The 19,844-nt window shown below is 45.7% G+C and overlaps 1 protein-coding gene across 1 annotated transcript in view; it reads left to right on the top strand.

The window, feature by feature from the left end:
* Positions 1-19,844, top strand: part of Taf4 (TBP-associated factor 4) — a 119,440-nt gene that overhangs the window by 42,687 nt on the left and 56,909 nt on the right. The window contains exon 7 of the mRNA XM_069308978.1: positions 5,546-5,736. Within this exon, the coding sequence (XP_069165079.1) occupies positions 5,546-5,736 (191 nt within the window). The remainder of the gene's footprint in view (positions 1-5,545; positions 5,737-19,844) is intronic.

The raw sequence follows: 19,844 nt of genomic DNA, 5'->3' as shown, positions 1-19,844 counted from the left end.
ATCTTTCATTTTTGTGTACTTGTGTTCGCAATAGAATTCCCTACAGGAGTATATGCAAATATAAAGTCCAAAAGCCCGGCGTCCCACCCACAGCAAACAGAGAAAGTGACGGTGCGTTACCACAGTGAGCGCTAATAAAGAGCAATAAAATGGGTATACTCTTTTCAACTTTGTTACCTCAATTCTGGTCCTAGGTCTTTCATTTTGGTATCAATGTATTCGCAATGAAATTCCCTACAGGTGGGTATGCATATAATGTCCAAAACCGTGGCGTGCCCCTCCCGAAACCGTCGCCAATTTGCCGCCGGAAATGACGCAATGCTGCGTCGTTACCGGACTTTCCCCGAGTAAAAAAAAAAAAATACGCAATGCTGTGTCATTACCGAGCCAAAGTGTGAACCCTTAAACTGCTCAGCATAAGGGGCTGGGAAGCGAAAAATATTTGAATTGTAAAAATTACTTAAAAATGTTAAACAACTCTCCAATTTATTGGCTTTAGCATCATGGAACTTTCATCAAAATACTTTCAGAAATTGATTTTAGACAAATTTTTTAAAAAGAAGAAAGTTTTGTTGATAAGGAGAACAGCTCCTATTTACTGGAACTGACAGATAATGCTGTAATAGAGATGCAAGCATCTATCCAATGCACAAAGAATAATAGTAGTAAGAAGTGTTGACAAAATGGATATGCAGCTGGTGGCTTTATAGCATTGCTGAGTAATACATAATCACACAAATAATAATGAGTAAGTATGTTGTTATGCTCTATTTTGTTATATATCAAATAAATACATTGCCCAGTGTTTATATCTATTACTTTTAATACATTGCCCAGTGTTTATATCTATTACTTTCAGCATTGTCTAAAAAAAGATTTGTTTGAGGGATTGGTTGATGCACCGTTTCGCAAGCTGTCCCATGCATTGTTTTACCTCCGGCCTGCTCATGCGCTGCCTGAGTCGTCCTGGTCTTTGGACATTGTGCTCTCTTTTCTCTTTTCTCCTCGGTTTATTGTGGCCCCTTCAGTTCAGGATTGTTTCTCGAAGGCTCTTTTCCTGTTGGCATTAGCCTCTGGGGGTCAGGTCGATGAGCTTCATGCTCTCCTCCAGCGCAGGGGTTTCTGCTCCTTCAGTCGTGGAGATAGGTTTATTCGTCTGCAGCCGTCTCCTTTTCTGGCCAAGAATGAGACTGCTGCTTTCCGGAGGGGTCTTTGTGTTGTTGATGCTTGGTTGGTTAGACCGGAGGGGGGGGGTGCGTCACGTCTTGTGTCCGGTTGCGGCCGTCTGCTGTTATTTGTGCGCCATGGCTTCTGTGTCTGGGGACGCGCTTTGGGTTCATCCGGTGTTCCTTCTTCCCTGTTCGTGGGTGCGGGTCTTCCAGGTCATCTGCAGGGTTATTAAGTCTAGCCACCCTGCAGTCTCTTCCAGTGCCCATGAAGTTTGCAAGTTCGATGCTCATGCTGTCATGCTTGGCAACATGTCCTGGTCTGACATTCGGGCCCGGGGTTTTTGGTGGTCTAACAAGGTCCTGGCTGCTCGGTATCTCGTGAACATTCCTGGGCCTAGTCGGGCCTGTGTCGCGTTGGGTCGGCAGTTGCAGCCAGTTGTCTCGACTTCGAGTTGAGGAGTGGGCAGCGACCGCCTCCCAGGTAAGTCCCTCTAATTTTTCCTCTGTGGATAGTTAGCTCTGGGGAGCCCCCAGAAAACGAGCATTGAATGTTTTGAAATGCCATTTTCTGGGTGAGACCCCGGAGGCTCCCCGGCATCCCTCCCTCCCTCTGGTTGGCATTTTTTTTGCGTGTTTTGACATCCAGCCTCAGAACTGAAGGGTGGATAGCCGGCGCGGGTGTCTGGGGCTCCCCCCTTTCCCCACCTGGAAGGAGAGAGCTGCGCAGACAGTGGCGTGACGACGTGTGACGTCATGCTCGTTCACTCGTTTCTTTTAGGGGAGTTCTATCCACTTGTTTGGCTTTCGGTAGCAACATTTTCACCAGAATAGGGGTTAGTTTTGGGATGCTTACCTTCCTGGATGCCTGACCTGGTCGATGGCACACACAGAATGCTCCAAATCACATGTGCTATTCTGTAGGCCATTGCTCCTCGTGTATTAACTTGAACATAGTGATTCAGGATGGAAAATGGCTAAAAAAACAAGATAGGGGAGGTTAAAGGAGTGTTAGTTCCGATCCTTAGGTACTAACAAAAGATTCTTGTGTTGTATGAATATGAAAGATCAATAAATGGAGCAATATTAAAGCAAAATCTGAGAATCGTGTTTGGTGTAAAAAGAATAGATGAAACTATGCAACAAATGTGGGTGTAAGAAATGTAGACCATAAGAGTCAATAAATTGCAAGGTAAAGGACAGTATATTGAGATGGTTTGAGCACGTTGAACAAATGAATGATTTACACACCGATGAAAAGCATGTATTCAAGTAAATTAAGGGATAGAAAGAAGGAAAGATTGGTGAACATGACAAGTGTGTGTGTGTGTGTGTGTGTGTGTGTGTGTGTGTGTGTGTGTGTGTGTGTGTGTGTGTAATTACCTAAGTGTAATTACCTAAGTGTAGTTACAGGATGAGCTACGCTCGTGGTGTCCCGTCTTCCCAGCACTCTGTCATATAACGCTTTGAAACTACTGACGGTCTTGGCCTCCACCACCTTCTCACCTAACTTGTTCCAACCGTCTACCACTCTGTTTGCGAAAGTGAATTTTCTTATATTTCTTCGGCATCTGTGTTTAGCTAGTTTATATCTATGACCTCTTGTTCTTAAAGTTCCAGGTCTCAGGAAATCTTCCCTATCGATTTTATCAATTCCGGTTACTATTTTGTATGTAGTGATCATATCACCTCTTTTTTCTTGTCTTCTAATTTGGCATATTTAATGCCTCTAACCTCTCGTAGCTCTTGCCCTTCAGTTCTGGGAGCCACTTAGTAGCATGTCTTTGCACCTTTTCCAGTTTGTTGATGTGCTTCTTAAGATATGGGCACCACACAACCGCTGCATATTCTAGCTTTGGCCTAACAAAAGTTGTGAACAAGTTCTTTAGTATATCGCCATCCATGTATTTAAAAGCAATTATGAAGTTAGAAAGCGTGACATAGGCTCCTCGCACAATATTCTTTATGTGGTCCTTAGGTGATAGTTTTCTATCTAGAACCACCCCTAGATCTCTTTCTTTATCAGAATTCTTTAAAGATTTCTCCCATAATATATAGGTTGTGTGGGGTCTATGTTCTCCTATTCCACATTCCATAACATGGCGTTTATTAACATTAAATTCCATTTGCCAAGTGGTGCTCCAGATACTTATTTTGTCCAGGTCTTCTTGAAGGGCATGACAATCATCTAAGTTTCTTATCCTTCCTATTATCTTAGCATCATCAGCAAACATGTTCATATAATTCTGTATACCAACTGGTAGATCATTTATGTAGACAATAAACATCACTGGTGCAAGAAATGAACCCTGTGGTACTCCACTTGTGACATTTCTCCAGTCCGATACATTGCCTCTGATCAATGCCCTCATTTTTCTCAGTCAGAAAATTTTTCATCCATGTTAGAAGCGTACCCGTCACCCCTCCAATATTTTCCAGTTTCCAGAACAACCTCTTATGTGGAACTCTGTCGAAAGCCTTTTTTAGGTCCAGATACTGTAGATGCAGTCAACCCAACCATCTCTTTCCTGTAATATCTCTGCTGCTCGATCATAGAAACTGAGTAAATTCGATGCACAGGATCTTCCAGATTGAAAACCATACTGTCTGTCTGATATTATATCATTTCTCTCCAGGTGTTCTACCCATTTAGTTTTAATTATTTTTTCCAATATTTTGACTATTACACTTGTCAATGACACCGGTCTATAATTAAGGAGGTCTTCCCTGCTTCCACTTTTGTAGATTGGAACTATGTTAGCCTTTTTCCACACATCAGCTACAACTCCTGTAAACAGGGATGCCTGAAAAATCAGTTGAAGAGAAATGCTGTGTGTGTGTTGTGTGTGTGTTGTGTGTGTGTTGTGTGTGTGTGTGTGTGGACAACACACTGGTTATGCTAAGGAAACAGATTGGGCAGAAGCTGTTTGTAGGAAAGGGTAAATATATTTATACTGTATATAGTATGTAAATGACGAGTCACAATAATTTGACTGAAAGTATGATGTACAAACCAAACACCAGAAGATGAAGAGACGACGACATTTTGGTCCGTCCTGGAGCATTATCAAGTCATCTTGCATATAGTATATGTGACAATTCACAAAGAACATTGTTCACATGGTTTTGTGTAGTTGGAAGATGTTGCTTTGGCTGACTGCTGTAGTGTGGTAGTGCTTGTTTATCTGTTATACCTTGTGTTGTATAGTGAGTGATATAGTAAATGTATGAGAGATTTTTTAAGTTTTATTATTTAACAACTATGGCCTTCTTTAATTATAGTTTACCTCTTTCCTGGGGCTAATGCCTCCCTGTCATAGTTGGAAATGGGGTAATGTAATGTATATAATAGCTTTGTCTTTTCAATATCTCAAAGAAATTAATCTTAACCAAACCACAAACTAGAAAGTGAGGGGACGATGACGTTTCAGTCCGTCCTGGACCATTCTCAAGTCGATTGTCAAGACAATCGCCTTATAAACCCATTAGTTATGTTTATATAAGGTTCATATGTTCTGTTTTTTTGTAAAAAAAAAAAAAAAAAAAAAAAAAAAAAGTCTAATTGTGTGGTGTCTTACAGCAGCAAACATCATTAATGTTCTGTATATATATATTTGCATTTTTTGCACTACATATAGTTATCTTGATCGTAAATGGATGTTGTGGATTAACATAGCCAGATTTTAGTGCCTTGTTTCTCTTATTAACAAAAATCACCCCCCCCCCCCCACACCCCTTCCCTCCCCAGAAAGAGGCATTTCATTTCCATTTCTCTTAAGCACCAGCCTAAATATTATTATTAAATACTTTAGCTACTATCAAACCAAACCTTCAGTATTGAGCATATTGAAGAGCTGAAAACGTGGGAGGTGCCACAGTGCACGAATAAAATACATAAAGTGCATAATTTCTGAGACGTGTGAGGAACCATGAAAACATATTAATGATTGTTCTTATGACTACTGGGATGATACAGGGCTTGGATACACCGTGCAGTTGATCATCACTCTCACATGGGCATGGAATGAAACATTTGTAAAAGGCTCAATTTAGATTAATTAAACATTGACTTAAATGATAGTCAAATAAGTGAAACAAGTGGTGGGTTATATCCACAATTTTCTGTTACATTCATAAACAAACTTTGATGCACTGGTTTTCATTGACAAATGATTGTTGGCTACAGATATCTGCTTAACAGTTGATTAATTCTTAATGAATTTGCTGATAAACTTGTATATATTTTTAATTTTACTTGTATGTATCAGAAAGTTTATAGTTAAAAGTGTACATTTAACTATATTTAGAGCAACTGCTCCCCTTATAAGGGCTTCCAACATGACTTAAGCAGTACTAATGCTTCTTCTTGTATATTGCAGCAGTTCCTATTCTTCTAGCGGGGCAGCAGACGATGACATCAATGATGTGGCTGCAATGGGTGGAGTTAATTTGGGGGAGGAATCACAGAGAATCCTCGACTCCACGGGGTTTGTTGGCACGCAGATACGCTCGTGTAAAGACGAGAATTTCCTCTTAAGTTCTCCGCTAACTGAGAGAATAAGACAAATATGTAAGTACTGTCTGTACTTGTTGAATGTAAACCTGTGCCACTATCACCTTTATCTGTGTGTATTCTTATTATTATTAACCAGTTTCTCACTTTCTTAGGCTGGGGAAGCATATGCCTGAAGAAGATAGGATTGAATTATTAGAAAATAAGTTTAAATGCAGTTCTCTATATTGTAAATGACATCCATTAATTCATTCAAGAACAACATGGAGACTCATTACTTCTGTACAATAACAGATCATCCACAGTTACATCATAATTGCTTCTTATACTTCAAGCATTATTTAGAAATTTTGTTGTACAGTACACTATATTGTATATACACACTGTATTTCCTCATAAGTGGAACGCGATACAGTGGAAGATAGGATGCACTAGGAGGAAGGTCCAATTATAATGTCGGTTGCAGGGGTTCCATGCTGATGGTGTGAAACATGTCTTGTCCTTCATTCCAAGTTTATTACTACATAATTATTGCTAATATATGGTTAATTTTGATCCTTATGATCTTTCAAAAATTTTTAATACATTAGCTGTCATAATTGATAATCACATCATCATTACCAGATTGCTGACAGTTCAGCTCAGTGCAGTGCATGTGCGAAGTCAGTCAGTGTTCACATGCAGTTCACACACAGACCCCAGTGAACTTTTTCTTTTGCCCAGTTAACATCTCTCTAGCACTGTGATACTACAGTGCAACCTCGGTTCGGTGAATCTCTGACTAGGTCGCACACTTTTCAAGCCGAATTTACTTGCCTGGTTCGACGTACTCAGGTTCACCAAAGTGGGAGATTTGCTTACGATGTTGGGACAGACTTCACAGAGTGGTGGATAACTTCCCATTCTATCACAGGTTACAATTAATAATTCCTTCATATGACAAGTTGGATCATACAAGTGGTCTACACAACAAGTGAACTATATTAACCAAAGACCAGCCAGAGTGGTCCACACAAGTGAACGACTGAGTTACCATGATTTTCGTTCACTGATTTATGGCACAAGTATCTTTGTAAATTAATTTAAAGGCTGAAGTGTGAGTAGCTAGCTACATGTGTGGGAAATCTTCTCATATACATTGTCTGTGATGAAACAAAATGAGTGAGGGTGGACAAATAAGGGAATACTGTACTGTAAACCTCACTTTCGTCTGTGTCGTAATAGTTCAGTGATCCATGACTTTGAAAGTTTCAGATTAATAAATCATTTCTAAAACAGGTGTTTTAATAGCTCTTTATTATCCTAATTGTATTAATAAACTAAAATAAAAAATATTCTAATACGATAGACATCTGTTATTTGAGAAATTATTTGTTATTGATTCTAACTTTCAAAACGACTCGATCGCAGGTGGACTGTACACACAGCACCATGTGCTGTTCGTTTGAATTCATGGCTACAGTTCAGGGACCTACGCCTCAAAATAATAAAATTTATAAATCATTTCTAAAATAAGTACAGTATTTGTATAGCTCTTATTATCCTAATAATATTCTTAAACTAAATATATAACCCAAAAATATATAATATGATACAGATCTAATATTTGAGAAATTTGTTACTGGACCTGGCTTGAACTTCAGCCTACTGTTGGGTGTTTAACCTAGTTCCTTGGTGTTAGCCGTCCATCCGCCTGCCCAAAAACCGGCCCATCCGCCTGCCCAAATTCACACGCTCCACCTGAATAGCCACCCACCCACACCACCCACCAAAATAGCTGCTCACACACACCGCCTGCCCAAGTAGCTGCACATATTCCTGCCCAAACTCCCACACTGCCCAACCCAAATAGCCACCCATCCGCCTGCCCAAATCCACCCACCCCGCCCGAATAGCCGCCAACCCACACCGCTTGCCCATATAGCTGCTCACCCACACCACTGTCTAGATAACCATACACCCACACTACCCCTCCAAATAGCCGCCCATCTGCCTGCTCAAATCCACTCCACCCCGCCGAAATACTCGCCTAACCACACGGCCCATCTGTCTGATGCCTGCCCACCAGTCAGCCACCAATCCATCCATGATGATGTGATTCAAGTTCAAGTATGTTTATTGAGACAAGAAAGAACTACATCTCAAAAGGATAGAGTAGCTTAGGCTATTTCTACCCCCCTTCATGATGTGATTGATGTTCAAAGATGAACATTACATATTTTTGAGCTAGTGAAGAATGGTTGGAAAGATTTAAGAATAAGAATAATATTAAGAACAGGAAAATTGCCAGAGAATCATTAAGCAGCTGAAGCAAACACAGCAGCAGCGAGCACCAGCAAACCTGATGCAAACATCTAAGAACATTGTGTGTGGAGTGTACAGTTAGAACAAGTGTTAAATTCAAGTACATAGTGTTAAGGTGTTAAAATTGAAGTTGCAGTAATTTTAGTGTACAATAGTTTTCGTAAACTGAATTGTAATACTCAACATACAGCAGAGCTACGTAATCAATACAGTGCTAACGACATAAGACAACACTGTTCGTATTTACTGTACTGTATTTATAACTCTATGAAAATTCAAGATAGACATATTTCAACAATGATGAAAGCACAGTATTTTTTAGTAAATAAATAATATATAGGTACAGTATATAAAATGGTAATGCATTTCTGGGGGGAGCCCCTACAGCTCCCCGGAGCTATCCATGGCTGATATGGATACCCTAACTATTTTGCATCAGTCGATGTGGGTGGAGTTCTAGGCCTACCGGGGACCACGAGCCAGAACCTGGCCCCTTCAGAGAGGCACGGGGAGCAATGGCCCATAGAAATGCACATGTGATTTGGAGCATTCTATATCTGCCATCGACCGGGACAGGCACCCAGAAAGGTAAGCGCCACAAAACAAACCCCTATTCTGGTTAACAACAAAAATCGACAAGCAAGTGGACAGAACTCCCCCAGGAAAATAAACTAACAAGCATGACGTCACACGAGCCGCGCCGCATGTCTGCGCAGCTCCCCCCTCCCCGGGAGGGGGAAGGGAGAGCCCCAGACCCCCACGCCGGCGATCCCCGCCTCAGTTCCTCGGCTGATGGGATACTGCACGGTCGTGTGGCTCCAGCTCTGATCTTGTCTCAGTGCTGTGACTTGTTTGCAGTGCTGCTCTTACGGTGGTCGTGTGAGCTGGGAGTAGTATTCTCAGGTACTCGGGCTGCATGTGCTTAGGGTCACCTTCCCTGAGTGCCCTGTAAGTACCTGTACCGCCCTTGGGGCTTGGGGTTGCCTTCCACAAGTCACCTTGGGTCTACTTCTGTTGGCTTTTCGCTGCTTGACGTTTGGCCGCCCCGAGGGTTTGGGGGTTTTACTCCCTTGTTTATCTTGGGGTAAGTGGTAGTTATAGCACTGGTGGGGCGCAGGGTACTGCGTAGCTAGTTTTCACCTATGACAGCGGCCGGCTCTGTTCCCTCTGGGTACGTTGTCCATTTGTGTGGTTTTTCTTTTATATTTGTGTTTGCCTGGTAGGGGGGTCTGCCTAGTGCCCTCCCCCCCCTTATATTAGGTTCGTTTGTGTGGTGGCACCCCCCGCTTCGCCCTCACGGGTGGACACGTCCCGTGGGTTCAGCTTTAGCAGTTTGCTTGGTAGTTTGGGGCGCCGGTTAGCAGTGCCCTGCCTGGGATAACCCTTAGCAGACCCAGTCTAGGGGCCCTGGGAAACCCCCCCAGGGCTCTCGGGTCCGATAGTGGAGACCCCAGCGTCCCCTCTCGCTTTGTGCGAGTTGAGGGTTGCTCTGTCCCTTTGTATCAGGGTGACTCTCCTTGTTTTTGCCTCCGTCATGCTGCCTGTTGGGTCGGTGACACATTCGACCCTGAGTCCTGCGAGCTTGGTTGCTTGTTCGTGACTCCATTCACCCAGTCTGCTGATGAATTCCCGTGGGTGCAGGCAGCTCGCGCGTTGCAGGGTAGGATGTTGCAACGTGCTCAGGTTTGTCGCTTCCCCGGACACCCTGATGCTGCCCCGCTTGTGTAGGGACCCAGACTTGGGGGTTTTGGTCGCTTCGGCCTTGGTTCTTCCACGCCCCCCTTGTTTTTCCCCCTCCTGCTTCCGGCCCCTATGCATCTGCAGGCTTCGGGGTCGGGGCGGGGTTAGAGGTTCTGAGACTTGGGCAGTTTCAGGGGTTGCCCCATCCAGGGTAGCTGCGGAGGCATTCGAGTCTGTTCCTCCGTCCGATGCTCCGGGGTCTGGCCAGTGGGCCCCTTCTCTTCCAGCTCTCTCGGCTGCCCTGGCTTTTTCTTGTGGGGCCGGGGCTTTGGAGGTCGACTCGGCCCCGGGGCCTGGTGTAGAGGCTCCTGGGGTTGGGGAGGAGCGGCCTTGGGGGCCTTGGGCTCCATTGCGCCCCGCCTGGATTTCTGTCCTTCTGAGCGGGGCCTACTGTTGTGAGGAGTGGGGTTTTCTTTCCCCTCTCTGCGTACGATTTGGGCTTGGGTTCTGCTCCTCCCCGGGTTCGGTTCCGTGTCCCTGTGATTTCTTCGGTTCTGTCTTCCGGAGGTTTTCGGCTTACCGCATCTCTTCGCCTGCGGTGCGATTGGCCTTTGCGGCTTACCTCCTGCTTGTCCCGGAGTTTGCCTCCATACTGGTTCCTTCTGTTCTGGCCAGGTTGGGCTCCTTGTAGCCGTTTGGGCTCCTTTGTAGCCGTTTGGGCTCCTTTGTAGCCGTTTGGGCTCCTTTGTAGCCGTTTGGGCTCCTTTGTAGCCGTTTGGGCTCCTTTGTAGCCGTTTGGGCTCCTTTGTAGCCGTTTGGGCTCCTTTGTAGCCGTTTGGGCTCCTTTGTAGCCGTTTGGGCTCCTTTGTAGCCGTTTGGGCTCCTTGTAGCCGTTTGCGCTCCTTGTAGCAGTTTGGGCTACTGTCACCAGTTGGGCTGCTTGTCGCCTGTTGGGCTACTTCTCGCCTTGTTGGGCTACTTTTCTTTCGCGTCCTGCGCATGCGCCGTGGGAGTTTTTGGTTCCGGGCGGTGCGCACACGTGTTTCTGCATCCATTTTCTCTCGGGGGGGGGGGGGGCCTCGCCTCTCGCTCTTTTCTTAATCCAATCCGTGCCCCGTTGCTTTGGGGGTGTTCTGGGGTGCCGCTGTGGGGAAGTCATGAGGTTTTTCCCTGCGTTCTAGGGGTGGGGATCCTCCTTTGCCGCTCCCCTCCTCTCCAGCATGGGCGCCCTGGCCGCCTCCGGCGGCTACGGACTCGAAAACTTGCATCATGGCCCATCAGCGCCTATGTTCTGCAGGTGAGTTGGTGCGGTTTGGCGTCTCCTTCGTCCTGACGCTGTTTTTGTTTTTGGAAGTAGGAATGGGTGTACATACGTACTTGTGAACGTGGACCGTATCACCCGAGGTGCCTACTGCAGGGCTGCCCATACTGGGCAGCTCTTGTTCTCTCCACCTGATTCCTTCCTCGGTTCACGGGTGTCTGCAGGTGGTCTCTTGTCCCTTCCGAGGCGGCTCCTGCCTGTACTTCTGCCCCTCTCCTATGCTTGTCTAACCTTGCTTGAGTTCGGGGCCCCGCCTCCACCTTGTTCCGCAGTGCAACGGTGGGGGTGCCTGTTCAGTGGTACGTTTTCCTGTGTTGAGGGTGTTTTGTGCTCGCCTCCTTGTGCTTGCAGGATTGGGTTCTGGCTCTATGGTTCCACCTCTTCCCTATCGTTTGCCTGTCGAGCGGATTCTATGCTTCATGGGCGCTATCGTCTCTGCTCTTGGGGCAGTGTATCGGGTCAGCCCAAGTTGGGCTGCCTAATGTGTTCCTTCGATTGCCTGTTACACTGCACACGTTTCTTCTACCGTCCCTGTGGCTCAGTTGGGTGCTCAGTTTCCGCCTGTGTCCCCTTGTGTGCCACTCGTGTACGATTTATCTATCTTCTCTGTCGCTTCCTCGGGGAGTGTGGTGACGTTTTACTGTGGTTTTGGTACTGCAGCTGCGTGTGGGGGTTGGTTGTGGCATTATGTTTGGCCTTTCCGTGCTCCCTCTGGGGCCCTCCTTCCTTGCCGATCTTGCTGTGCTGGGCCTGATTTTTCCATGTTCCTTAGATTCTCTGTCTTGTCCTCGCCTCGTTGTGCTGGCTGGGGATGAGTTTGGGGTCTTCGTCTCGCCCCTCGCCTATCCTCCGGTTTCAGTTCAAGTTCCAGAGCCTAGTGGGCTCCCTTCCTTAGTGTTTTTCACGGTTGCCCCGGGGGTTTTCTTGACGCTGGGGCTTTGAGGAGACAGCTCGGCCCCGGGGCCTGCAGGGTGGGTTCCCGGGGCTGGGGTGGGGCTAACGTGAGGGACCTCAGGCCCCGTTGGTCCCCGCCGGGGTATTTCTACCCCTCTGGGCGGGGCTTGCGGTTTGGTGGTGTGGGGATTTTCCGTTCCCCCTCTCCGCACGTGCTTTGTGGGCGTCGACCCCTCCTTGGGCTCAGTTTCCTTGTCCATTGTGCCCATTGTTTCCGTCCTGTCGGTGGGTGCTTTTCTATGGTCTTCGCCCCTTTTTTCCGGGACGGGCCTTCTCCGTCATGTCCCCCTCTTCTTGGGGTTTCTGCATGACTTTTGGTCTCGGGTGCGACGGGGTTTTTGTGCCTTCGTCCTTTGTGTTTGCTTCTTTTTGATCTCGAAGGTTTGGGACGGTTTTGGTCCTTCCCGTTGTAACGGGGGTGGGGGAAATAGCTCTATCTTGTCCATTATTCCACCCCCCAGTTAACTAACGAGGCCGGGGAAAACAGCTCTCTCTAGTCCGTTATCCCGTCCCCAGTTAGCTAACTATTCTAGAGCACTCCCAGAGTTCCTATGGCAACCTCTCTCGTTCAACACCTTGTAACCTAGATATTTGACTACCTAGGTGCTAAGAATACATGGCGCCGTAACTTGATCAGCTATCCGAAACTCTAGAGAGAACTCTAGAATACATTTCACTGCCACAAACGTATAAGAGACACGAAAGGAAAGAGAAGAAATGGATAATGAAGTAATTAGAGGTTTTGGGGTGAGAGAGGTAGAGAGGTGGGAGGAGCGAGGAGGGTCATTAGTTGAAAGGGAGAGTTCGGAGAGGGGTAGAGGGAGAGGTGTAGATAGGTAGAAGTAGAAGAGTAGATAGTAGAAGTAGAAGAGTAGATAGTAGAAGACAAAATGCTGCCACCATCCATTCAAGACCATTACATACAAGACAAGGAATGGAACTTGTCTGTATCACAATATTCACAAAAGATGTTATCAAGGTCATTATTAGTATGTCCCATCTTTATCATGTACTCATGATAAAGATGATTATCATGAAACCAGTAATCACAGAGGCTTTCTTACCTCAACTCAAAACTCTAGGGAACACAGTTAAAGACCATTTAAATAATAAATTCAATTATATTTCACATGATAAGTATCATAATTTAGCAATTCCAATGTTCACGTTTAATATGCAAGGTGAGTCATCATCCAAGAATTCGAGAACCGTACAACTTGACTGCCCCTGATCATCACACAACATATGGAAACACGACCAAGTCACCTTAATGTTCAACTCACCAAGTGTCTGCCTATAGCTGGATAGAGGGGAGGGGGGTCTGTAGCTGACAGAGACTGTCCCGCCCTGCCGGCCGACAGCCTCCCTGCTAGGCCGTCTTCTCTGCTCTGCTGGCTCCTCTTCTTCTAATGCTGTCAAATCGATAGCTCTCCAAGTATATATTGGGGAACCTAGTAACTAACTCCGCCCACAAGTAGATAGCCTCAGGCACCCTACCAAGCCACTTCTTAAACGTCGACATGTTTGAAGGCTACCAGGCTCCAATTATAAGATTAGCAGAAGCAAGGTGAAATTCGCATGATCTGGCCTCAGGTCACTTGGTGGTCATTAACTCTTAGAGGTGTGAGATTCAGGCCGCCAGAATGGCGCCTGTCAAATCCTTGTCTGTGACTCATGTATCTCTATGTATTTTAAATACAACTAAACCAAACACCTTACAGTGTTACACTCTTTTCTGGTACGTCTGTCGTCATTCGGTTGAGCTTCCCTCCGGTCCTTTCTAGGGCTTGTGGGTCCTATTCCCAGCAGCTTCTGGGTGTTTGGCCTTCTTGTTCTTTTGTGCATATCTCTTCTCTTCGCGCTGTCTCGGCGCTCCTCGTTTTTTCGGGGGCGATTTTGCTCCTCTTAATTGGTCTTTTCGCTCCTGCCCTTCTGCGGGATGTTGGTGCGGGGCGGCTCCTTATGCGGGTTCCTTCCCTGTCGGCTGCACTTGTGGCGGTGGACTTGCACGCTTGTGGCATTTTGGTTTTGGTCCTGCGTTTTCTTTTCCCTCCTGGGGCTGTCATAGGATTGGCTTGCGGAGGATGTAGAGGCGCTTGGGGCCGTTCCTGGGTCTGGCACCTTTGTTTCTGCTGCTAGCTTTCGGTATCAATGTTCCTTCTGTGTCGTTTCGCAGGCGGTCTCGTGCGTTGTTTCACCTCCGGCCTGCTTATGCACTGCCTGTGCCGTCCTGGTCTTTGGACAGGGTGCTCTCCTGTTTTTCTTCTTGGTGGTTGTGGCTCCTTGGGATCAGGTTTGCTTTGCCTCGGCTCTTTTTATGTTGGCATTGCCCTCTGGGGGTCGTGTGGCGGAGCTTCATGCTCTTCTCAGGCGCAGTAGTTTTTGGCTCCTATGGTCGTGGTCATAGGTTTCTTCGTCTGCGGCCGTTCTCCCTTTTTCTGGCGAATGATGTGCCTGCTGCTTTCCGGAGGGGTCCTTGGGTTGTTGTCTCGCCTTCGTGTTGAGGAGTGGTTCACCAACCGCCTCCCGGGTGTGTCCCCTTGTTTTCTTAGGTAGTCTTTGGTGAAGTAGTTCCGGAGAGCCGTAGGGGCTCCCTCCAGAAAACCAGCGTTGAATGTAATGAAACACCATTTTCTGGGTGAGTCCTGGAGGCTCCCCGGCACCCTCCTGCCCTCCGGTCGGCGTTTTTTTTTTCACGGTTTTGATATCCAGCCTCAGAACTGGGGCGGGGATTGCCGGCGCGGGGGTCTGGGGCTCCCCCTTTCCACTCCCGGGAAGGGGGGAGCTACACAGACATGCGGCGCGGCTCGTGTGACGTCATGCTTGTTAGTTCGTTTTCCTGGGGGAGTTCTGTCCACTCGTTTGTCGATTTTTGTTGTTAACCAGAATAGGGGTTTGTTTTGTGGCGCTTACCTTTCTGGGTGCCTGTCCCGGTCGATGGCAGATATAGAATGCTCCAAATCACATGTGCATTTCAATGGGCCATTGCTCCCCGTGCCTCTCTGAGGGGGCCAGATTCTGGCTCGTGGTCCCCGGTAGGCCTAGAACTCCACCCACATCGACTGATGCAAAATAGTTAGGGTATCCATATCAGCCATGGATAGCTCCGGGGTGCCTCCGGGACTCACCCAGAAAATGGCGTTTCATTATATTCAACGCTGGTTTTTTATTGTGTACAAGAAAAAAAAGACACTGAGGCAAATTGCCTCCTGGAGGCATCACCTCTTGCAACGAATCCATCACCGCAACGAACCGGGGTTGATCCCATATGGTTCGCCAAAACAAGGTTACACTATACTTAGTTATATAGTTTAGTGACAGAAACACCAAAGTATTTTTAGTGCGCAGTATAAAGTGAATTTAATTCAAATGAAAGCTATTTAGCGATTGCGACTACAAAATCAAAATACAGTGGCACCAGACTTATGATTGCCCCTACTTGCTTATTTTTCGAGTTATGACGTAAATTTCATCAGAAAATGCAACTCGACTTACGACCTTTGCCTCGACTAGCGACTTTGTTGATACGCATATGGGTCGACTGATCACGTGGTTCCTGATGGCACGGCCGACCCTGCCTCAGTTTACCAGAGCTGCCCGCATAGTGACAATCATGCTTGTAAAGAATTTCATTATTTTTGTGCTTTTTGTTTTTTGAACATAAAAGTAATTATTATGTATCATGCTATGGGTCCCAAGAAAGTCAGTTGTAATGTTCAACCTAAGGAAAGACATGTGAGGATGACCATAGAGGAAAAACAAGAGATCATTCATAAACATGAAAATGGTATGATGGGTTGTTGATGTAGAGTAGAGGATGTGTCTGCCTCATTTATTAAGGAAATGTGTGCAGTATAGGAAGAATTGCAAAGTTTTGCTGAAAAATGTCACCCAAATCTAGCTGTAGCAGGCTATCCTTTTTAATGACAATGTGATGTCTCACTTCAGACAAGTGTTACAAGTGTTACATTTTTGCAGCACCCAAAGTGAAACTCCATCAGGTCCAACTGCTTTATTTCTTCCTATCCCCCATGAGTAATTTTTCCACTTTGTTTTGAGATACCTCTATATATTCTATGGTATTCTCTGGAATTGGCATTGGGTCTGGCTCTCTGAAATCTTCATTTTGTACAAACACACTTTGAAACTGTTCATTTAGTGTTTCACACGTTTCTTGTTCATTCTCAGTAAACCTCATTCTTAATCACTGGATTTTATCTTTTACACACAGCTTGCTTTTAATGAATTTATAGAAAAGACCTGGATCTGTTTTACATTTGTCTGCTACCCCTTTCTCAGAGTTCTTTTCTGTCTCTCTCCTCACTGCTGGGTATTTGTTTCTTGCTTGCAGTGCTGGTATATTTGAGGGTTAGGCCTCTTCCTATATTGTACCCATTTTCTTGTCTTTTCCTCTGGCCCTCTCACAATTATTGTTGAACCAATCCTCTTTTTTGGTTCTTCATCTCTGTTTTGGTGTGAACTTTTGTGTGCCTTCATCATATATTTCAAAAATTTTGGCATACATCTCATTTACTGCCATCCCTAGCAACAAGTCTGTGTGTGTGTGTGGGAGGGGGGGGGGTTGTATGCAGATACACACACACAGGTAGGGAAGGTAGGGGAAGGAGGCGGAGTGGCCCTACTCATGAGAAAGGAATGGAGTTTTAAGGAGATGGCCATCCCGGGCTGTGAGGAGTTCAGAGACTACATAGCAGGCACCATAACAATGGAAGGACCAAGAATAGTAGTAGCAGTAATATACAACCCTCCACCAAATGACAGAAGACCCAGTCAAGAGTATTAAAACAACAACATGGCAGTTAACACTATAATTGAGAGGGCAGCCTCTGCTGCCTGTAGAAATAGATCCCACCTGCTCATCATGGGCGACTTCAATCATGGAAAGATTGACTGGGAGAACAAGGAACCGCATGGAGGCGAGGATACGTGGAGAGCCAAACTATTGGAGGTGGTGACAAGCAACTTTTTAACCCAGCATGTCGGAGAACCCATAAGGATGAGGGGCAATGACAAACCAGCGAGACTCGACCTAGTCTTCACTCTGAACGACTCCGACATAAGAGAAATCGGTTTTGAGGACCCAGTAGGAATGAGCGACCACAGTGTACTGGTGTTTGAGTACTTGATTGAAGAAGGGTTATTGAACTCGAGGAGGGATACCGAAACCAAAAGGTTAGCATACCGAAAGGGAAACTATGAGGGGATAAGAAAATTCCTAACAGATATAGCATGGGAAACAGAGCTCAGGGGAAAGACGGCCCAAGATATGATGGATTACATCACGCAGAAGTGCAAGGACGCAGCAAACAAGTTTGTCCCAGTCCAAAAGGAAAACAGAGAAATGAAAATGAGAAACCCATGGTTTAATCAGAGATGTAGGCTAGCTAAGCAGCAAAGTAAAAGGGCATGGAGAAACTATAGGAATAACAGGACTCTGGAGAGCAGAGAAAGATACCAGAATGCCAGGAATGAATATGTCAGGATGAGAAGAGAGGCAGAAGGACAATATGAAAATGACATAGCAAGCAAGGCAAAGACTCAGCCTAAATTGTTGCATAGCCACATTAGGAGAAAACAACAGTAAAGGAACAGGTTATGAAATTAAGGATAGGGGCGGAAGGATTCACTACAAACGACAAGGAAGTGTGTGAGGAATTGAATAAGAAATTCCAGGAGGTCTTCACCTTAGAGCAAGGAGAAATTCCATAGGTAAGTGAGGGAATAGCTAACCAGGAACCACTGGAAGAGTTTGAGATTACCAGTGGGGAAGTAAGGAAGTGTTTACTAGAGTTGGATGTGACGAAGGCTATAGGCCCAGATGGAATCTCCGCTTGGGTTCTAAAGGAAGGAGCAAGAGAACTGTGCCTACCACTCTCCATAGTGTATAACAAATCACTGGCAACAGGGGAACTGCCAGATATTTGGAAAGCAGCTAACGTAGTCCCGATATACAAGAAAGGGGATAGACAGGAGGCACTGAACTACAGGCCAGTGTCCTTAGCCTGCATACCATGCAAGCTGATGGAGAAGATTGTGCAAAAAAAAACTAGTGGAGCATCTGGAGCGAAGGAACTTTGTAACACAGCATCAACATGGGTTCAGGGATTGCAGGTCCTGCCTCACAAGGTTACTTGAATTCTACGACCAGGCAACAAAAATAAGGCAAGAAAGAGAAGGGTGGGCAGACTGCATATTTTTGGATTGTCAGAAAGCCTTTGATACAGTGCCACACAAGAGGCTAGTGCGAAAGTTGGAGATGCAGGCTGGAGTGAAAGGGAAGGTACTCCGGTGGATAGAGGAGTACCTAAGCAACAGGAGATAACGAGTCTGTGTGAGGGGTGAGGTCTCAGATTGGCGAGACGTCACAAGTGGAGTCCCGCAGGGGTCAGTCCTTGGACCTATACTGTTTCTGGTATATGTAAATGACCTCCCAGAGGGTATAGATTCGTTCCTCTCAATGTTTGCCGACGATGCAAAAATTATGAGGAGGATTGAAACAGAGGATGATAGGAGGAGGCTACAAGATGACCTGGATAGACTGAGTGAATGGTCCAACAAATGGCTGTTGAAGTTCAACCCGAGTAAATGCAAAGTAATGAAACTAGGCAGTGGAAACAGGAGGCCAGGCACAGGATACAGAATAGGAGATGAAGTACTTAATGAAACAGACAGAGAGAAAGATCTAGGAGTTGATATCACACCAAACCTGTCTCCTGAAGCCCACATAAAGAGAATAACGTCTGCGGCATATGCGAGGCTGGCTAACATCAGAACGGTGTTCAGGAACCTGTGTAAGGAATCATTCAGAATCTTGTACACCACATATGTAAGACCAATCCTGGAGTATGTGGCCCCAGCATGGAGCCCGTACCTTGTCAAGCACAAGACGAAGCTGGAAAAAGTCCAAAGGTATGCTACTAGACTAGTCCCAGAACTAAGAGGCATGAGTTATGAGGAAAGGCTGCGGGAAATGCACCTTACGACACTGGAAGACAGAAGAGTAAGGGGGGACATGATCACAACCTACAAAATCCTCAGGGGAATCTACCGGGTAAACAAGGATGAACTGTTCAACACTGGTGGGACGCGAACAAGGGGACACAGGTGGAAGCTGAGTACCCAAATGAGCCACAGAGACGTTAGAAAGAACTTTTTCAGTGTCAGAGTAGTTAGTAAATGGAATGCACTAGGAAGTGATGTGGTGGAGGCTGACTCCATACACAGTTTCAAATGTAGATATGGTAGAGCCCAGTAGGCTCAGGAATCTGTACACCAGTTGATTGACGGTTGAGAGGCGGGACCAAAGAGCCAGAGCTCAACCCCCGCAAGCACAATTAGGTGAGTACACACCCAGAGGCGAGACACAAGGAGACCCATCCAGCTAGCTGTAAGGTAGTGAGTAAAAAAGGGAAAAATTTCAGTATTCACTAAAGAGTTGAAGCAGGGGAACACTTTTTTGCTGTGAATATTGATAGTAGATTAACTAATGGAATCACCACGGATGGTAAGATCATCTTGATACTTGGAAATTCTAAAGTTAGATATATAGAGAGGACATTATATGTGAAGTTCAGGGAGAGGAAGATGTTGGTGTGCTTTGTAGTACAGTATCTGGAGTTGAGGATATTTACCAACATGGACAACATCATGGCTTTAAATGGAAACATCCAGAATTATTTTGTTATGGGTAATTATGTAGGAATTCAGGGATCCTGTTCATATACAGTATAACATTTGCCTAGAAGAGGATTTGGCAGTGAATGGCTACGCAATACAGTTAGTATTAATTTCAGGCTTGATAAATACTGAGAAATCTTGCGGTATATTTATTTGATGAATTGGAGCATTTCTGTGGCAAATTTGACCTGCATGCTATGCACTGGAT

This window comes from Procambarus clarkii, chromosome 63 (assembly GCF_040958095.1).
Source record: "Procambarus clarkii isolate CNS0578487 chromosome 63, FALCON_Pclarkii_2.0, whole genome shotgun sequence".
NCBI lineage: Eukaryota > Metazoa > Arthropoda > Malacostraca > Decapoda > Cambaridae > Procambarus > Procambarus clarkii.
This window is presented reverse-complemented; position numbering and strand designations above follow the sequence as displayed.